Source organism: Corylus avellana, chromosome 1 (genome assembly GCF_965113065.1).
Source record: "Corylus avellana chromosome 1, dhCorAvel1.hap1.2, whole genome shotgun sequence".
NCBI classification, from domain to species: Eukaryota; Viridiplantae; Streptophyta; class Magnoliopsida; order Fagales; family Betulaceae; genus Corylus; species Corylus avellana.
The window spans coordinates 37,609,058-37,629,993 of NC_142490.1; the positions used below are offsets into that span (position 1 = coordinate 37,609,058).

A 20,936-nucleotide genomic window follows, 5' to 3' on the forward strand; every position below is an offset into this window, starting at 1 on the left:
AAAGTAAAATCCAATTGCATCACCAAAATATGGTGAAAATTAGGTAATTTGAATATCCAAGCCTTAAAATTTTATTTGCTTTTTATTTACTCTAATTTTTGCAAAATTGGGCATGTTTTTGTTGCAAATGCACCTGTAAAAGGATGAATAAAATTCAGCCTAGTGCACTAAGATAAATGCCACAATTGTTAAGGAAGTGTACTGCTTATTGACCTATTGTGATTGTGATATAATTTTAAAAACTTCATCCTGCTGCATCATTTTCTTTTTCTTTTTTATATATAACAATCATTTTACTTTAAAGTTACTCTTTATATAGGTGGGTTTTTTTTTTTTTTTTTTTTTTTTTTTTTTGTAACATATTATATATGGTGGTTGAGTGGAGTAATTGATTGATGAAGATGAAATGAGAAGGTAAGGAATTTTAATGCTTCAATGCTTCATTTAGGTTGCTTTTAGCTGGATCTTGATTCTTGAATAAAAGGGATCACCAGCAATTGCTGATGGGTTTTTTTATTAATCTGGACCGTTGGATGAAATCTCACCATGTGTCCTATTTCAAAAAATATAATAAAATATTATATATATTTTAAAAAATAAATATAAAATAAAATAATAAAAAATTAAAAAATTAATTTAATAATATGGGGTGGCTCACATGGTGAGATTTCATCCAACGGTCCAAATTAATAAAAAAAAACCCATCAACAATTCTCCAGCCATTGCTGGGATCCTGATCCGAAAAAAAGTGCTATAAAAAGAATAATAAATAGGTTATTTGTTCACAGCAACTCCACCTAGCCTTTTAAATGTACTTAAAAATAATTTTTTAAAAAAAAGAAAAAAAGCAATAGCCTTTTAAATGTTTTTTGTACAAAGTGGGTGTATATTTAAGATGTGTAGATAGGATTGGGGCAACAATGAGCATATTTAAAACCACATTAAATTCGAATAAATGCACTTGAAGCTCCATTTTCATTGCCAGATTACTTGGCCCTACTGAGAGAGAGGTGATTTCTGGCCGTTGAATCAGTGGAACTGCCCTACTTAAAGTCTAGAATCAGTGGAACTGCCGTACGAAATGGTTTCATCTTTTGGTAACTTTCAATTGACTCTTCGGTTAAATATTTATGTGTAATAATCCCCTCCTTTATCTTTTTTGCTTTGGACAAGTCAAAATATTTAACCCAAAAAGAAAATAATCAAATTTTGACACATTATTGTTTACATAAGAAATAGGAAAAGAAGCATAATTACCCAAATAATTTTGGATGAATTATTTTCGATGAGTAGCTCAATTGGTTAGGAACCACGTTTTATGAAGGAGATGTTACTAATTTGAATCCAACTCTCCTCTTTCCCTCTCTTGACATGTTAAAAAAAAATGGATGAATTAACGCATCATATTTAAAGTCGTTGCATTAAGAAGTTCATAGTAAACCATTTTAATGTTTTATCAACCAACAATATCTCTCCCATCTGAGAGCTTTTTTTCTTCCATGTTTCCTATTTCTTTTTGTTGTCGACACTAAGGGTTCGCTTGGATTTGCAATTTCAAAAAGTGTAATTTAAAAATAGTGATTTTAAAATGTGAGATTTGAAAATGTAATTTTAAAAAAAACGCAGTTTAGCGTTCTGCAAAATCTTTATTTAACCTTTAAAATTATGCGTTTTAAAAAATGCACCACCCTGCTTGCAATTTGATAACGTAGGTTATAATTTTTAAAAAATGCAATCTCAAATGATCCATTTTCTGCAATTTTGTTTAAAATCTCATTTTTTGGCTATAAATGCCAAACGCACTCCAAGTATGTTATGCTCTTCAACCACCGACATCACCCCTAGTCTCTTCATCCCTCTGCCTTTGCCTGATGCATGCTCCTCATGCACGACTGAACCTATGAGCTTAGCTTAACCCCTTCCATCCTAAGCCCTACTCCCCTTGGCTGAGGGGCACACCCTTTCCCCTACATGTATATTCCCCTCGTCGCACCCTTTACTCTTTTTATTGATGGAGGTTATTTGCAGTGACGGAGTTGGGGGTGGCCAGTGTAGACCATGGCCCCCGAACACAAGGAAAAAAAAAAATTTAAGGTAAATTTTTTTTTTTTTTTTTTTTGCTTATTTGGCCCTATTCACTAAATTTTTTGACTGTTCACCCGCTGTGGCAAAGGATGGAGTCTGCAAATAACCACGCAGACTCCATCCTTTGCCACACCTGATGCAATGCCTACGAGTTATTCTATTTGAAATTGAGCTCCCTTTTGTTTGACTTTTTGTGAGCATCTTGATTTTACTACTTTTTAAACCATACAAAGTAAGAAGAAGACTAGAGAAGTCACATCCTATTTAGCTAGCATGCCCCCACCCCATCTACTTCCTCAACCCCCATGTCCACGGTACACCTATAAAGTTAATTGTAAAAATTAAAAATCAAAAATCTATTTGATGTTTATGTTAAATCACTAATTATCTTAAAAATTTAAGCTAATACATGAATTAATATTCTAATAAACACATGTATTTTTCAACCCCATCTTTTAATATTTTCCTCTTTGAACTAAGATTCTGGCTTCGCTGCTGGTCACTTGTCCTTTGCATGTCAATCTTCAGACATCGTCATTATTGAATATCATTGCAGAGCCCTCCTGTGATGACTCTAATTTTTTTTTTTTGGTAACACCCAATGGAGTTAAATGCTAGAACAAAAATAACGAACTTAGAATAAAGTAAATAAAATAATAAAATTGTGGTGTGTTTTGATAAAATTAGACGGATCACAATGAGGCTCGTAGGCAATTGATAGAAAGGGGTAAAGTTTCCAAGTTAAGAAGTATAAGAAATTTCGGTTTTATGGCCTTACATTCGAATGAGAATGGGTCTTTACATGTTACTAAGTTGGGTTGATCGTATTTGAACACGCTAGCCTCCATGTTCGAACGAGATGGCATCTCCATGTGTCATCGCATGCAAGAGTGATAGGGTGAAGATCAACGTCCCAGATCCTTCACACACGCGGGTAGATGAGATTTAAAGTGCGTTTAATGTGGACTACCGCATCGCATTTGTGCACGTGGTAAAATCACATTCAAATGAGACTGCTTTTGACAACGAATCTCGAAGTTTGAAACATAGAAGTATTGAGACAGTGAGAGAACGAGGGAGAAAGAGGAGAGAAATAGATAAAGAGAGGAGACTTAAAGGAGCTTGAAAATAGTGTTTTTGGAGTTTGGTTTGATGTTGTCCAAAGATTTGCGATCTGTAAAATTGTATTTTTTGTGAATTTCAAGTTGTGGTTATATTACTTAGGAGATAATATTAGTGTTGTTATTGTCATTTTGTGCTTTGGAAAAAGGTGAGAGAAATGTATATTGAAATTTCTTAGAAAATCTTGGAATTTTATCATTGTGGTTTGTGTTTTGAGGTTGTATTTGGCTAGAAATTGCATGTATGGTATAGAGAAAGGGATTGGTGAAAATGGGGTTCAAATTTGGGGTGTTTTTCACATCAAAAGACTCTAGGTAGTGTTCTCTCGTTTGAACATGTAACACCCACAAAATTAATTAATTAAATAATTAACTTGGAGTGTTTCTTGTAGTACCTTCACACTAATTAATTTGTAACTAGCTAAATTTACTATACTACCACTAATTAACTCGGACCGTTACTCATTGCTTGAGAGTTAAAAATAAGGGAGATCCTTTCAAAATTATTCTAGGTTAAGAAAAAAATTCCATGTATTAAAATAAAGGGATAACTTCACTTTAGACTCATGAATTACTACACAATTTGACAAACCCCCCCCCTCCCCTCCCCCCCCCAAAAAAAAAAAAAAACTTCAAAACCTCTCAATTTAAACGCTTGAACTTTTAATTGCAATCAATTTGAACCCCTCCATTAGATTTTAAACGTTAAAAGTGAGGCAATGATGTTTATACCCCTGAATTTTTTTATAAAATTTCAAATTTACCCTTAATTCCATTTTTTTTTTTAAAAAAAAAAATGAAAATCAAGGAAATTTTGGTCTTTTTAGGTATTACCGTTAGAAGTTAACGGCTAAATCTGACGGAGGGGTTCAAATTGACTGCAATTGAAAGTTTAGGAATTTAAATTGAGAGATTTTAAAGTTTGAAGGGAACTTGTCAAATCGAGTGGTAATTTAGGGGTTTAAAGTGAAGTTACCCCTAAAATAAATTTGAAATCTATTTCATTTTGAAGTAGCATGATTTAACAAAATAAATTACTCTTAGTTAAAAAAGGTGTAATCACTATCCAACAATCTAGATTAAGGAAAAAATATAAAAGCCGAGAACAAAAGTCCAAGTAAATTTGTTATTTAAGGTTCGTTTGGATTTGCGATTCCAAAAAATGCAATTTAAAAATAGTAATTTGAAAATGTGAATTTTTAAAATGCAGTTAAAAGTTTGGCAAAATCACAGTTTGACCTTTAAAATCGTAGTTTAACTTTTAAAATTGTGCATTTTCAAAAAAATAACTTATTCACAATTTTTTAAAAACGCAATCCCAAACAATTTATTTTCTTTAATTTGGTTTAAAATTGCACTTTTTATCTATAAAATTGCAATGCCAAACACACCCTAAGTATAATGATTTGTTAGTGAGAAATATTTGTACATGTAACACCCATGCACATTGATTGTATTACAAAAGTCACAAACCTGAGATTGCGTACCTCTTGCACGATGGAGTTGAAAAGGCAGTTACAAGGCTGTGTTGAGATGCACACTTATTGCATGAGATAGATGTACTGTTCCATACGCATGACCCCCAAGGAAATAGTTTCTTTGCCAATATGCACAACTCAACTTGTTGGAAACTCAATTGGTAGAGCTATGGATCGCTTTACATAAAAGAACTTCGGCCTAAATCCTGCTAAGACCCGCCCGTTTTGGCATAAAATGCTTTGTTTGGAAAATGTTTTTAGAAAAACTTACCATTCTTTATAGTTTGTTTGCAACATTGAAAATAGTTTAGAAAACATTTTTCAGTATTTGCCTCATACGAAAAATCAACAAATATTTTCTTATATTTTTCAATCATATTAACTTATACATATCAACTTTTATTCGCAACATAAAAATATTAATATAAAACAACTAAAAAAATCATCCTAAAAATTATGTTTAATTAAAATATACACATTGACTGGTTTGGTTATGATGTATAGAATGTATTTATAGTTTATTAGCGGTTTTGGAGAACTAGGTTTAAATGTTTTTACAATTTAATAAGGTAGATATAGAATTGTTGGATGGCTATTGGTGTTTTATAGATGCTCTTGTTAATCTTTGGGGATTCCTAAGGACATGTAATTATGAAAGTCTTATTAAGAGCAATATATGCTTTATTTACACATTTTGTTAGGATCAGGACCTTACAAGCTTGGTATAAGGGAAAATGATCAATAAAAAACATCATATATGTATAAATATATTAACCATATATATTCAAGTGGGAAGAGCCATAAATAACATCAAACAATATTATCGACAAAAGTTCAATCATAAATATTATCATACAAATTCAAACATAAATATTACAATCAAGTTTTCACAAAAGAAATTGTTCTTTTGAGATAATTACATTATAAACTATGGAATTTGACATTAATTTCAAATTCAAACAGAAAGCATTAATGCCTAGATTACAGACTCAACAAGAAGGAATCAAGGATAGATACAACCGCAGCCATAACTGCTGCTTGAATTTTTTTCATCTACAAAAGCAACAAAGAAATGGAGCCAATCCCAAGTGAGAGAAGCAGTAAGTAATATATTTGATGCCTTACAACTTGCTCACAAGGTATGAAACTCATATTTATCCTTATATGACTACTAAAAGTATGTTTAGGATTGCGCTCGAGAAATAGAGCTTTTAAATTAAAATTTGCTTTTCGGCAAAAGGTTCATTTTTAAGTTTCTGCCAAAAGTGTGTTTTGACCATTTTTTGAGTAAAAAAATTAATATATATACTTTTGAAATTTTTTACCAAAAAGGCCAACTTTTATTTCACACAACATTTTAAGTACTACAAGTACTTTTTAAGTTCTCTAACACAATCTCAAACATGCTCTAATTCTACCGAACATAAACAAATCCGACCAATTTATAAGATTGGTATCCATTTTTAAAGTTCTCATAGTTTGGTTGACCAAAAAAGTCTTATATATATATATAACAATTTCAGCATATATACTTGTCAAAAAAAAAAAAAAAAATCTCAGCATATATAAGAAAGGAAAAGGATCAACAATATATTAGTAGAAGCCGGGAAAGGGCAGATTGTTGTTTGTGAAGGGTAATATCTTTCTTGTATATTTAGTGGAAAATTAAAGTTTGATGACCCTTAAGACTTATAATAGCTGGCACCTACAATAGCACGAAAATGACTCGAGTTATTTTGACATCAAGTTAAAAGGATGTACACCATGTATGTTGGTGGCAATGTGAAGTTGCCACCATGTATCTAGATCCTGTAAATTTGGATCTCAAACCAACCAAAGCATTGGAATGAGACATGCCTGTCATGTTTTTTGGCCCTAATTGAGTCGAACTTATGAAAAGAACTACCCATACAAATATTTGTCTTATCACAGACTCGATAAATGAAATGACTACCAGTATATTATTTACTCTTTTGCCTCCATTTGAATTTCTGCCATAAATGATATCATTTATGTTATAATTCTCAGACTATGTGTTATTGTGTTGTGTTAGGTGGGGCTTAAGACCAGACAAGTAGAACCTTCTTGCAAAAAGATAAGACAAAATGGTCTCCACAAGTTCAAGGCAATAAAGATATCAAGGATTCATAGATATACACTCATTTAAGTTCTGGGAAGAGAGTATATTGGTCTAATACTTCATCTCTAAAAATGTTTACCTTTGAAAACAGATTCCTTTCCCTCTTTTTGGATTGGAGTCATTTCAGTTACTACAGAAATGTGACATTTGTTTGTAGGTTATTATCCATGTTACATACTTACAGCCACATGCAGCCTAAGCTAAGTATGCCACACCAGGAATAAAGATTGGAAACAAGGCATCCATACAGACATGTGACCATACAAACCAGTACACAGCACTCCGCTGCGCTTACACTAAATGCAGTAATGCAGTAGTATTTTCATGTACTGCTCTAGTAAACAGTTAGTGTGGAAATAAAGTATTAGGTGCAAGACTAGTTTTCTTTTAACCACTATAAAAGATGATAAATTCAATGTAATACCATAACTAAGTTCCTAAATAAATTACCTTGTATACAGCAGGATGCACAGGATCAAGTTGGAAAAATTTGGACTCTAGATCAGGAAGGTGACTTCCATGTTCATATTGAGGCAAACCTACCTAAGAAAAACATATCGTTATTATGTTCACAAGATAACTAGACACAAAGAGAGAGGTACTGATTAAAGAAAATATCATACAGACATATAGGTAACTCTACTGAAGTTCTTCACCCAAATTAAGAATTAAGATTCAAGTTCTTTCTTACCCTTGCAGCTATTGTAGCATCAAGCTCTCTTTCTTAAAGTGACTCTGTATTGCCAACAATAGCTCTAACTGTATTGAGCACCATCAATCTCTCCTTTCTCTGTCAATGACTATCTTCTATAGTGCAACATACAGGGATACATATATACACACAAAATACACACATCTCTTTCAGAGGAATTCCTATAATACATCAGCAGGGAGATTCCCCAACTAAAACCATTTTCTCTAACACTTTACATGATTCTGTTAACGATTTAGGCAATTCCATTTGTCATAACAAATACAAACCTAAAAGTATCGAGCTCCTTGCTCTTCATAGTAAACCAAAGGCAATAGTGAACTTTTGCCACGCCAGATGGTTTCTACATAAAACATAGGGCACACTTCTCCTAAAATATCAGCAACTCAAGTCTCAAGTTAATAGGTCTCAAAGTGGTGTGCTTCAATTGTACTGCATATTTCTACTCAATCCTAATCAAAACATATTAGAAAGCCAAATTAAGAACGAAAGCGAAGTGACAATTAAGCACCATAAAAGACCTAAATAACCCACCGATGCTTTATCAATAGTAGCTTAAGGGTACATAAAAGTCCAAATTTATATTAAAGCCCAACTACCTGGTTGCTAGCAAGACTTCGTTCAAACTCTCCTCACCCACAATAGCACTAAAAGCAATTTCTTCATTGAATTAACATTTACATAGCTCATCTTCAAAACACCTAAGTAGGTTCTGACTTGCCACAGGGAGGCTCTATTATTTCATGTTGTGCAGTCACTTCATAACTTTTTTTTTTTTTTTTTGATAAGTAATAATGCATTAAAAGAGCACAGAGGGGCGCAACCCAAGTACACAGGAAGTATACAAGAGAGCGACTAAGTAGGGGAGAAAGAAGAAGAGAACATAAGGAGAAAATCAGAAAAGTTGATCACTAAAGGAGCAAGCCAGCCTGAAGTCCAAGTGAATAAGGTGTACAAAAAGAAAAGAATAAGGTCCTCTAGATTCCTCGACGCATCTTCGAAGCATCTCGCATTCCTTTCCTTCCAGAGGCACCAAAGGAGACAAAGGGGAGCCATCTTCCAAACCACCGCACTACTCGTTCTCCCACCCGCCCACCAACTAGCGAACATCTCTTTTACACTTCTAGGCATAACCCAACACATGTTAAAGCGGGAAAAGATAACATCCCACAACTTCCGTGCGACTACACAATGAAGAAACTTGAAACCATGATTTCTTCCTCGTTGAAAACAATGCATGGGATTTTAGTCTGAACATTTGAAATCTGGGCATTGCCTCCAAATTGATCTACTAGCTTTCCCGCTCTTATCAGTAATAGCCAATGTCATGACCTTGTCAACCCACTTAAAAGTTAATCTCTTCATAGCACAAGATTTAAAAACTCCTTAATGAAGCATAAATTGACTCCCCTCCCCTCACATTCAAACACCAGGAGAAGAAGGGAAGCGATGCATGTTTCAGATGTTACACCAAAAAGTTAAGGAGAAGATAATATATCAAACCCATATACAAAGAAAGGAAGATATCTAAGATGGAAGCCAATAGTAAACGAACACGTAATGCTGAAAATTAAGATATAAAGCAATATATTTCACCCTTCTAATCAAAAAGCAAATTTCATATCATTATTGTACAGACATGAAACATCAAGTTGACTCATATCTTCAATTACAGAAACAAGTCATCTTAGCACTTTTTCGAAGAAACCAACTTCACAGAGTTTAACTCCTCACTATTTTAAGGTCATCTCGTCACAGCACAGCAACCTATAAATTCCCCAAAAAGAAAAGGCAATAAAACAATACCAAAGTGCATAGAAGACTCAAGGATATGTAGCCTACTTCAAACTTTTATCACTCTCCACATATTTATACACATGCCAAGATGTTGCTAGAGGAGCTTATTCAGCTCAGCCAATTATGCAAAAAGACCCAATCACATGCTCAATATGGTTATGATACTTTTGCAAGTGGGCAAATTCAGATGGTATGAGGCTTAATTGCGTTGAGTTATATAGAGATGCAAGCGATGGTCGAAACCCCCCAAAATACACACAACGTTTTCTTTTATATTTGGCTATTCATTCAGAACTTCAATCAGACAATGACTACCACTCCTAAACTTTGAAAATCACCAAATGCAAGATGCCCTTTACATTGAAGAGGAAATCAAAAGGAATAAAACAAAACAGAGAGAAGAGCTTACCTCCAACGTTCAGTCCAGTTACTTCCAATCTCTTTCTCTTTGGGTTTCTCAAGAAACAAACAGATTAAGAGCAACCAGAACGGAAACCCTAATCAAAGAGAACTCAAGCAATTAAAGGAACTTTTAAGAGAGGGAGAGACACAGGGGACCAACAAGAAGAAAAAACCAGAGGAAATCAAAAGGAGAAAAGGAAAAAAAGAGAGAAAAGATTACCTTTGTGGATTGATGTTTACGTTGTTCTGCAAAAGCGATGGTGGCTCTGCTGTTCTGCAAGAGCAACAGTGGCTCAGCTGTTCTGCAATGGCGAAAATGGAGAGAGGGTGGTAGTATGAAATGGAGAGAGAACGAAATTTTCAGATCTATTTTTGGAGCTTCAAAATTTCTAGAAAGGGAAGGGAAGGGAGCTGCGAAAATTTGTTTCGAGGTGTGGGGCGAGGGAGACAGCGGAAAATGGTTTATGCTCGTGAGAAGCATAAACCATTTTACACTTCTCTTCCTTGGTCAACTGAAAATGTTTTTGGTTTGACCAAGATTTTCAACTACCCCAAACACCCGAAATTGGGGAAAACATTTTCTAGAAAAGGTTTTACGCCCAAACATACGGAGCCTAAGTTTGGGCCAACCAGCTTTTGGCACTGATGCCCTCTTTTATGGATAACATAAGAGATTAAGTCTCACTTCTATACCAGATCAACATACCTCTGATTGAATTTCAGACCTTGATTTGGGAACTGCTTCAAAAAATAATAGTAGCCATGAACTTGAATACCTCTTGAACTTCAGCCTCTGCCTTACAAACAAACCAGAACATGTATCGATTACCAGTTTAAACAGATAATGAATCTATTTCTTATTAAATACGTCAGATAGGAAATAATCAATATAGTACAATTTATACAGTGAAGAAGATCATTTAAATGTACCACCAAATTCATTACAAAAATCATCTGCCAATTGGAGATCTCCGTACTGTAACTATAGGTCCAGCATTTAAAGGAACGAGGCTCCAATAAGAACCCTGATTGTCCAGACAACAACTACGCCATTTAATTCTATAAGAGCCTACTGGAAAACCAGAAATATCAAGCAAACAACTTGCAAATCCTTGGCCTCTCTCATCTGGTTCAAAATGCGCAAATGCATAAACAACCCCGTCCTTCTTGTTATCACACCTTCTGCGCTTACTATTATTACTCCTTTTGGTACTTAAATTTGTCACATAATGCAATAGCATTTCATTGATTTCTACCATGTCATCAGTTTCCCAAGCTCGACAACCCCACTGCTTTCGCTCCTTGTCTTCCTCACTTGGTCTGGGATCCTGAAAGGAAACACTACAATAAAGGATGCAGTATAACTTTGTTAGCCGAACTGGGAGATCTGGTGGCAAGTTAACCAGTTGAAGACAAAGGTTTAGCGATAGGTGGAAGCCTGATAATACAGATATGCCATCTGGGTTATTAGTGTCCGAGTTGCAGGCAAAGAGCTCTGATCCAATGCAACTCCTGAATTTCACAACAAATTTAAAATTAAAATGGAGTTGTATAACGAATAACAAAAGTGCACATTGACAAAAGAACTTTTAAAAAGTCTAAAGGACTTTTTCTTTGTATTTGAGAGTCCTCTTTCAGTTCACCAAAATAAAGAACAGCATTTTTTTACTGAAAAACTGCCGAACAAATTAACAGACTGTTATTTAGAACAATTATACGTCCTCACAGACTCACAGTAGATTGTAGAACCCAAGTGACTCAGAGCACATCATAAAGTATAAGTGGAACTCCAAATGAGGAAACAAGCCATCAGTTCCTAAAATTCGAAAGCAATCCTAAAAAGAAGAGCTGTCACCATATTGATACTCTTAAACAGTACAAGTCAACACCTTTTCTTTGGCCAGAAAAGAACAAAACAGAGCAAAGCTACAGATTAGCCATAAGAGGCATGCAGAACAATCCTAGAGCAATGAATCCATTTGCTGACCTAAACATTTTTCTTTTTACATCAATCTCTCGTTCAGATCTTAAAATATATTTGAGGTGGTTGGCATACCAGATCTACTAAGGTTGGAAAGAATCATCTATACTAAGGTTGGAAAGAGTCATCTATTAATACAATAAAGATATGAAGAAATACATTTAACTATGTTGCTTCATAACATAAGAGCTTTAACATTGGTCCTTTCACACTACAGATATGGAATAATTCACTTAAGATCTTTCTAATTACTACTATGAAATAAGAGAAATCTTTAGCCAGTATGGCGAAACTGCTCAGCATACCTTACTTTAAAGAAATATTTGGGAGTCCGAAAAGGAACGTGTATCCATTTCATTATAATGCTCAACAGAAGTTGTAAACCCCCCTTGGTAACTTGGGATAAAATCTCGTCGTTATGCTCTCTATTTGCCTCTTGCAAACGAACAGCCTCCAAAACAGCATAACTACAGACAGTAATAATATCCTTTCCTTCACATCCAACCTTCAAATTTTTATTTGTAGACTGCAAGTGAAAACAGCTCTTAACCTGTCCACTAACATCAAAAAGCTGACACAGATTTCTACTTGTCTCATGGTCTACATGGCACAAACGCCCAACTAAATCTTGTATTAACATTGCATGTAAACAGTTTTCCGAGTTTCTCAGACCACAAGTTGTAAAAGTTTCATAGGCAGGAAGATTTGGAAGAAAGAGTATGAAGCCAGTACTAAAGGCCAAAAGCGAACAACTTAGTGCAAGTGATGAAATTACTTTGGAACTTTTGCAATCCATATCTATGAAAGATGTGGCAATTAGATCAAATTCTTGTGCTAGCTTCTTAAACTGCAAAGAAATCTGGATAATTTCTGGCAAAGACTTCAGGCACTCAAATACACTCTTCTCCACCTCTCCATTGTTGCTAATGCTGTCAGGGTTGAATGGGATGATTCTGAAAATTCTGAGTATATCCAACAAAGCTCTTAAAAGTTTAGCTCTTAGATGCAGAAACCATCTCTGGAAACAAAATTCTTGACCCGATGTGACAGCAGCTTCTAATGTTTTCCCTGAAGAGCAGATATCCTCATAAGCCTCCAGAAGCTCTTCACTGTAGTTAGGCTCACTACTATTTCCAGCAGTATCCCTGCTGATTTCACCCAAAGCATGACTGGCAGGAAATTTGTTCTTTTCTAACCAATCCACTAAAGTAGACCCTTGTTTTGGTAAAAGCAATAGCTGGATTTTCATCTCAGAACGAGCCAATTGAATTATCGATGTTAACCAGCAGTGGAAGATATCAGACTGAACCTTTGTTATTAACTGCCCAAATATGAAAGCCACTGTGAACCATGCTCCCTGACATGCTGCATATGTCCCAGCTCTGTAAGCAGGCCAGTTATACCTCTCCTTCAACATCTTATTTGCACACTCTAGGGCAAGAATTTCTTTCTCAACCAAGTAATAATTAAAAAAGTTTTTATTAAGACTGCAAGTTCCCTCACTTTCGTCCACCAAGCAATACCAAAAGAATCGACTGTGGAACAAAAGAGAGTAGATTGTATGTGTATAGCAATCAAACAAGCTGCACTGACACACCCGTTCAACCAGGAGCTTCACTCTTTCAAATGCTATTGAAATGAGAACACCAGCTTCATTGAGATTTTCAAGACAGGCAACCAGAAATCTGAATGCAATAAGTACAAGTTTTGACCTAACGACTGTGCTCTTCTCTTTTTTGAAGTCCATCTCAAGAACCAGTGTATCTGATTGGCTTTTAGCCAGGACATGTTCGTGCATATTTGCAACGCACTCAACAAATAAACAGATCTTGTCCAGCACCAAAACACCCAGATCCGGATGCTCACCAACCAAAAGAGAAAGAAGGTGGAGCAGACTATGAACTTCTTGAAACACTCGAGAGTCAATCTGGCAAAGATCATTTATCAGCAACGTCATCTGGTCTATAATCAATGAGATCACTCTTGATGGCAGAGGAGAGGAACAAAACATACTAGATTCTATTTCCATTCTTTCCCTAAGCTTGATTGATATATCCACCAGAACACGGATGGATAAGAAGCTCTTCGACGTGATTGGAAATTGGGAGGAATTTTCAGCAATGGTTAAAAGGTTAGCAAATTCGGGCAGGTCCAGACAGGGCAAATGAGGTAGCATATATGGAAGGATCTGCACATTCCCCTATAATGGTCAAGAGTGTGTAAATTTTACAATATTACATCACAAGTTCATCTATGGGAGCTCAGAAATTACCTTATGTAGAATCTGTAGAGCTTCATATTGCATAAATGTGGGAAGTTCGGGCTCAATCATTGTGCTCAATAATGATTTGACTAGATCTGCACTCACAGGAAAATGACATAATCCTTTTATCAAAATGAAATGCAAGCATCTTAATACTGTTGCTTTCATACGCGGTGTCTTTTCTTGTTTAAGAAATGAGAAAAGCACGTCCACCTGCATCATGATGTAAAATAATAATAAAGCACAGCTACTGTAAAAAAATTGTCAAGAATAATCATGATCTCTGACCACTTAAAATTCTTTCATTTGTTATGGTAGAGAAACCTAATTTAACCCATTTTATACATACATACATATTCTGCATACAAGCATTCATGTGCATCATGCATGCATATATTGTGTGTATATATTCTCAATTATTTCTGAACAGGTATATATTTATATATATATACCTGTGTGCGTGTGTGCACACATACGCACGTGCTCATGAGTACATCAAAGCTGGAAAGTTTTCAGAGTTAAGAGAAAGCAGACAAGCATATTCTGCTTACATGCAACCCTGCCTCTCCAACAACAACAACAAAGACAGAAAATCACGATAAGAGAGTGAAAAAGGTACCTGTTCAGAAATAAGAATCATTGATTTGGAAGCAATTTTTGAGAGTGATACCAGCAAAGCAACCAAAACATCCTCTTCTGAAGAGTCCAACATTAACTTTAGACCTGTCTGAAGCACATAAATCGTCAGTATCATTCTAACTCTATAAATAGAAGATATATTGGACCCAAAAATGATTCACTTTAATCAGTAAAAATTTTCCACCAATCATGAGCTTTGTGTATGAATAGTAACAAGGTAAGTTATTTACTTATGAATGTCTGTTGTACTAGACTGCTAGCTAGGATAAAGCTTAAGTGAGCATTGCTTCTACTACTTTTGATCATTTTGCCTTACAGCTTCACCTACAAGATCCATATACTCTAAACCACACTCCTATACATAAAAACTCATTTGTATGTGTTGCTCTCAAAATCACTGAACAGCTAATTTGGAGCTCAGATAAGAAAGAGAAATCAAACTGCTTACGGTTAGTAAGCCCAAATCTTTGCTTAACAAAATAACTTGTTCTACAAGAAAAGTTTCCAATGCTAGCAGTCAAGCTTTTATGGACATCACATAATATAATTACTTTTGGTTGATAATCAAAATAATTTAGAAAGATGTTTAGATTTTCACACAAATATCTATCATGTACATACGTACATACATACATAACATAAAAGATACAATAGCGCGCCCATATGTGTGTGTGTATACGCACACACATACATGTGTATACACGTATATTCACATGTATGTGTATGTCATGTGGTTAATAAATTCTTGAAATTGATGTTGAACCACAATAACATGTACAAAATTGTCAAAATCCAATGGTGTGCCCTCCATTGCATGTAATATGACTATATCATGTTACTTTCATTAATCCTCGCAGTGTTCCTTTATCATGCCCAGGTTTTCTCATTAAAGCAAGAGAGAGAGAGAGGGAGAGCAATAGCATTCCACAACAAAACTAAATGTATAGCCTCTATGCAGATTTCCATGTGTATCTAGAACTGAAACAAAATCAGAGGAGGCCAAGAACCTTGTAAGCTCTATTTGCAACTGAATATGAGCACCCAATTTTTGCAAAAACTCGTGCTGCAGCTAACTTTACAGCAGACAGTGTTTCAGATGAAGTCACCATATTAACCAGCATCTCTAATAAAATAGACGCAAAATCATCTGATAACTCGGAAAAGCATCCGGCTGCAAATAATGACGCTTTCAGCTGTAGAAACCAAATCAAATGTTTCAGACCACTTCCAGGCAGCTTTGTATAGAAAATCAGTTAAGATAAAGAACCAAGTACTTTGTAGAAAGAGTGGTCAAAGAAGAAGGGGGCAGGGGGCAGGTGAACAATGTGCCCATGACATCAGTGTCAATCTTCACAGCCTTCATATATGAGTCAAAACATAGATTACAATTTGTTTCCTAACATTCCATGCAAAAGTCCTCTAATGAAGTTGTCCATATCAATTTCCATAAAACTTCTTATTGCTTCAGAGTTTATACATGTGTGGCAATCTGATTTGAGAAAGGAATAAGTCAATTTTGGCCTCTGGGAGCATTAGAATATAGAATGAGGGTGCATAAACTCTCATATAAATAAACTTAAATGTTATAAGTTGCTCAACCTGTAAAGTTGTTATTGTTACACCAAAAAAAATGAATATATAGGACCATAAAGATGACGATGAGAAAACAAAATTGGGCTGCAGAAACAACAATTTGTAACAGGAGAAAGATACTTATCTCACCTCCAAAACATGAGAAGAAACTAGACTAGAAAGTATCAAGTATCGTATCTGAGCACTGTCTTTTGCAAAATCAGCCCAACAACCAAAGAGAGCTAAAGCCAATGCTCTTGACTCAACATCACCGGAGTCAAAAACAACCTTTATTCTTGTCAATAATTCTAAGTGATTTAGCACCATGACCTTTGACAAAATCCCTTTGTGTCCTTTACTTTTCTTCTTCTTGTCACGATGCCTGCACTCAGATAGGAAAATCCTAACAACAGCAAATTTGGTGTGTTTATCACCCAACCTAAAAGCATCAGCAAGCCGTAACAGAATGGTGTTCGCAAAAAGCATATCCTCCCCTGGAACTAAGCCAAACATGTCATACACTGCCATAGTAGGTTCAGGTTCTCTACTCCAACGCTCTAGCCTTGGCCCCGTTTGTAATATAGTTTCAATGGATAGACCTGAGTAGTGCCAAACTCCCATTACTTACAAGCAAACTTAAAATTGCATCAAATTAAAGCAGTTTGAGTTCTCCTTCTCTCAATTGGACATAATTAATCAAACCAATAGATTTGCACCAGTTTGAAGAGTCCAAATCACATACAAAAAACATGAGATCCAAGAACTCATTGTAAAAAAGATAAAATAAAATAGGATGTGCTCTAACCAGGTTTTTTGGAACGGAGGGCCTTCTCAAGCTCATTACTCCATTCCATAGCACAAGCAGCAGAATTTCTCTCCATTACCGCTTCTTCCCAAGCCCCTTTCGCCACCTGAATTAAGAATCTTACCTATCTTAATTGACACAAAAGATAAATAAAATAAAAACTGTTCCAACGAACCAAAATACAAGAGCACCACAATATCATATCTGAATCACTCAAAAACTTTCTTGTTGAGTTTTTCTTATTAAACAAAAGCTTGAGTTTATAAGGTATTTTCAAACTATAACACCCAGATGCTAATCATCAATTTTCCACGCTATTTATATAGTCAGTTCTGCCTGTTAAATTAATATCTTTAGTTCATCAGGTAAGTTCTTTCAAAATTTAACAGTTAAAACTGAGTGCTTAATTTTCGATTTCCCTTAGGAATGAATTATCATCAAATAAAATCAACTGAAGGCACAGCTCTTTGACTTGTAGCTGTGATTTTTCTTTTTTAAATATAATACTGCAGAATAAACAATTTGCTACGTTGCTTTACAGCCATAATAATATTAACAAAAAAGTTTATGAAGAAAAAAATTTCAATCAACTGCATGGTCTTGCTACTTAAATTATGACTATTAGTTGGATTAAGGATTACAAACAAAAGCTATGCCAAGCTAGGACTTGCAAACGTTGGTGGATCGCATATGGGTTCGGCAATGCAAGATTAGCATTAAAACAATAACCAACCAAAGAAAGCATTCATCACATATGGTCCAGACTACAAACATTCCAACACAAAACCTAACATTAAGAAAATATAATTGTGACAATATGACCATGTTCTCAAGCAAGATAACATACAGTTCAATTGTGTTTCCTTCTCCATCATTTACAAAGGCAACGCACTCATTTCTAGGACTTGGTGGGATTGAAATGTTATTTTGTAGTGGATTCAGGTTCTTGAATCCCTTGGAAAATGAAAAGAACGCCTCTGGAAAAAACATAATAACCTATCACTACCTTCCATTTCTTTGAGAAATTTCATCAAACACTTGGTGCCATCAGCAAAACAAGACACGGTCTAAGCTATTTTAAGTGAAGAATATATAACCCAGCAAGAACCCAGCCACATGGTATTGATCACACAAAAAAGATGATAAAAAGAACATCAAAACTTTGATGACAATACTCGGGAGTAGGGGAAGGTATCGGTTCAGAAAAGTCATTCTCGGTCAGTTAACCGAAATTGTCGGTTAAATCGGTTAATTCACCGATTGCATTTCGATAACAAAGTATTTCGAAATTTTCGGTTAATTTCGGTAGTCGGTTAATCGGTTAACCATAGGCCTTTTTAATTGGGCCAATGCTATTTTTAAATGGGCAAAAAATTGGTTGTTTTGAGAGCCCAAAATATTTTTTGGGGGGCTAAAAAGACAAAAAAGAACTTATTGAACATGTTTTTTTGGGACAAAATCAATCTTGAGGGCCCAAATTTGTTTTTTGGGCTTAAATAACAAATTTACTGTACAGGCCTAGAGCTTTAACAAATGTTTTAAATTGGTTTTTTCTGTTCAGTCCTGGAGTGTAAAGTTCTTTCTGTTCACATGGTTTTAAATTGGTATGCAGTTCACAAATTGGTTACAAAAATGGGAGATTCAGACAATCCCAAACCTTGGCAATTTTAGAATCCATCAAAGAATAATAAATAAAGTCTCAACTAAGCCACCTCCAACATGGATTACCTTCAATTCCCTAAATTTTCTTCCTTCAATAATCAAACAAATCAAAACATAAACATAATGATCAATATAAAAGAGTAAAATACCACAAATAAGTAGTATCAAGTAAGAAGGCAATAAGAATATAAGATGCAAAAAACTTAATCAAACAACAATCAATCTTCTGTAAAAAAAAAAAACCAATGAATGCACCCCATGCACCCAGCCTATACATCATACCTAAAGGTCCTAAACAACCAAAACCTGACACAAACAGAGAAGAAAAACAAGGGCCCAACAGCAATACAAATTTCACGAATAATTACAGCAATTAGCAAATGCTTATCCAAAAGAAGAAAATTTATTTGCAGGAAAAATCAAGGTAGCGTAGAAAACTAAAAATCTATCATTTTCATTCCTAAGTATTCCTAAATCCTAATAATATAAACAAACTCGAAAATAAATGCAAAATCAAAGAATCAAGTGTTCAAAATCAAAGAATCAAAATCTAAACCCTCAATTAGTTCAAAAAATAAAAATCAAAGAAAATGAAGTAACTCGAAAAATCTATACCTGAAAAGACGGGAGACGACGGGAGACGAGAGAGAGATACGACCGCTTGCCGCTTGCAACGAGAAAGTGAGGGAGACGACGGTGAAGTTAAACCACCGGACACGACGGGAGACGAGAGAGAGACACAACGGCTTGCCGCTTGCAACGAGAGAGCGAGAGAGAGAGAGTCGACAGACGGCCGCGGGAGGCGAGAGAGAGAGAGAGAGGCAGCCGGAGAGAGACGGCTGCGCGGCGTGAGAGAGAGAGAGAGGCAGGAGGCAGGGTCGCGGGAGACTGGAGTGTGGAGTGGGCAGCTTGCAGGCGGGAGGATTTAGACAAGCTTCCCTCTCATTTTTCCTAAATTTTGGTTGAACGAAACTATTTTTGTCAAATACACGCTAAATAGCTTCCCCTTATATTTTCTAATAATAAAATATTATTCTTTTTACTTCGGGAAGTAGTAATTTTACAAATAAATTTTACAGAAAAAATTTTACAAACTGATATGGCACAACATGATTAAGTTTTTCAAAATTTGAACTTATCTTATATCCAATCATGTTGTGCCACATCAGTTTGTAAAAATTTATTTGTAAGTCTAATATTCTTACCATGGTGAATGGCTACAGTTAATCTTTGGGTTTAACTGTAACAATCCTAATGTATAAGGAAGAGATAAGAAAGTTACTGTAAGTTAGTTTTTGTGATTTTTTTAGATTTTCCCTATATATAAAAAAAGGAAGCAGATTTAAGGTAGTTGCAGAGAATGATTAGGGTTCAAATGAGTTTAGTTTATATTCAAGCTTAAAACGATGTCGTTTTGAGTTTCAATTAATTAATTTTTTTTTTATAATGTCAAAACGACGATGTTTTACTATGTATGAATGGTATTAATTGAACCGAACCCAGGTCGGTATAAAAAATTCATACCGATTTTTGAACCACAAAAGTCGGTTGACAATTAATTTTGGTTTGGTCGTCATCGATAGATGGTTAATTTTCCCACCGAGGGGCGGAGCCATCAGGAATCGAGATGCCCCCTCTCAACCCTCAAAATTTCTCCTTACCCCCAATAATTTTTTTTTTCCAAATAGCTTTGTTGCCCACCCTCAATCACTTGTTACAGGCATCTACATTACACGGGCAAAGCCTTTCCAAGATTAAAAGGACTGAGATTTGGTCTTTGATGCTTTCACCATATCAAATTTTTAAGTTTCAGAAGTTCTAGGTTAGCATTTTCACTTTTCTAAGGACGAAGACCAACGAAACACTGCGTTTAAATCTTTTTACAAAACGTTCCATTTTATTAAAGTTTTTAACAGAACATGTCGGATTGTCTTGGTGTTTTGGGAGCTGCTGCATTTTAATTTTTGCGCTGGCGTGATTTAAAAGCTTTGTTTAGAGTTTTTTTTTTAGTTTTTTTTCTTCCTTCTAGTAAACGTACCTTTAGGCTTTAGCCTTATGCTGCCAGCCTGCCATGGGATCCAGATCCCCTCCCATTATTAGGAAAATGAAATTCTATTTTTTTTTAATCCTAGCCAACATTTGCATCTAAGGGTCCAAGATATGCCAGTATCAAAACCTAAAAACAAACACAACCACACTGAATTATATATCAAATCTAAATTAAGAAAAATTAATTAATTTTTTTATTTTTAAAACAAAATTAAAAAGACAACCCCAAG

General features: G+C 35.0%; 1 protein-coding gene across 12 annotated transcripts; it reads right to left on the reverse strand.

The window, feature by feature from the left end:
• Nucleotides 1-5,517: 5,517 nt before the first annotated feature.
• Nucleotides 5,518-19,598, reverse strand: EMB1895 (ARM repeat superfamily protein). Of its 12 annotated transcripts, none has more exons than XM_088517998.1 (13): nucleotides 19,273-19,598; nucleotides 16,996-17,101; nucleotides 16,341-16,789; nucleotides 15,626-15,811; nucleotides 14,599-14,706; nucleotides 13,989-14,192; nucleotides 12,022-13,916; nucleotides 10,666-11,247; nucleotides 10,442-10,528; nucleotides 9,956-10,037; nucleotides 9,743-9,830; nucleotides 7,275-7,367; nucleotides 5,518-5,737 (listed from the first exon to the last, which is right to left on the reverse strand). In XM_088517998.1, exons 2-8 carry the CDS (start codon nucleotides 17,069-17,071, stop codon nucleotides 10,686-10,688), a joined length of 3,480 nt encoding a protein of 1,159 aa, XP_088374124.1. In that variant the 5' UTR covers nucleotides 17,072-17,101; nucleotides 19,273-19,598; the 3' UTR covers nucleotides 5,518-5,737; nucleotides 7,275-7,367; nucleotides 9,743-9,830; nucleotides 9,956-10,037; nucleotides 10,442-10,528; nucleotides 10,666-10,685. The 12 variants fall into 12 exon arrangements, with proteins under 12 accessions (XP_088374124.1, XP_088374125.1, XP_088374116.1 ...); XM_088517999.1 differs by lacking the exon at nucleotides 5,518-5,737 and adding an exon at nucleotides 6,234-6,954 and having other exon boundaries at nucleotides 7,275-7,363; XM_088517990.1 differs by lacking the exon at nucleotides 5,518-5,737 and adding an exon at nucleotides 6,234-6,389.
• Nucleotides 19,599-20,936: the final 1,338 nt, after the last annotated feature.

Coding starts and splice junctions, on each gene's coding strand:
- EMB1895 (XM_088517998.1), bottom strand. CDS start 17,071: ATGGAGAGAAATTCTGCTGCTTGTGCTATGGAATGGAGTAATGAGCTT. Junction 14,193..14,598: donor TGATTCTTATTTCTGAACAG/GTACCTTTTTCA, acceptor ATCATGATGCAG/GTGGACGTGCTTTTCTCATT. Junction 13,917..13,988: donor CTCTACAGATTCTACATAAG/GTAATTTCTGAG, acceptor TGACCATTATAG/GGGAATGTGCAGATCCTTCC.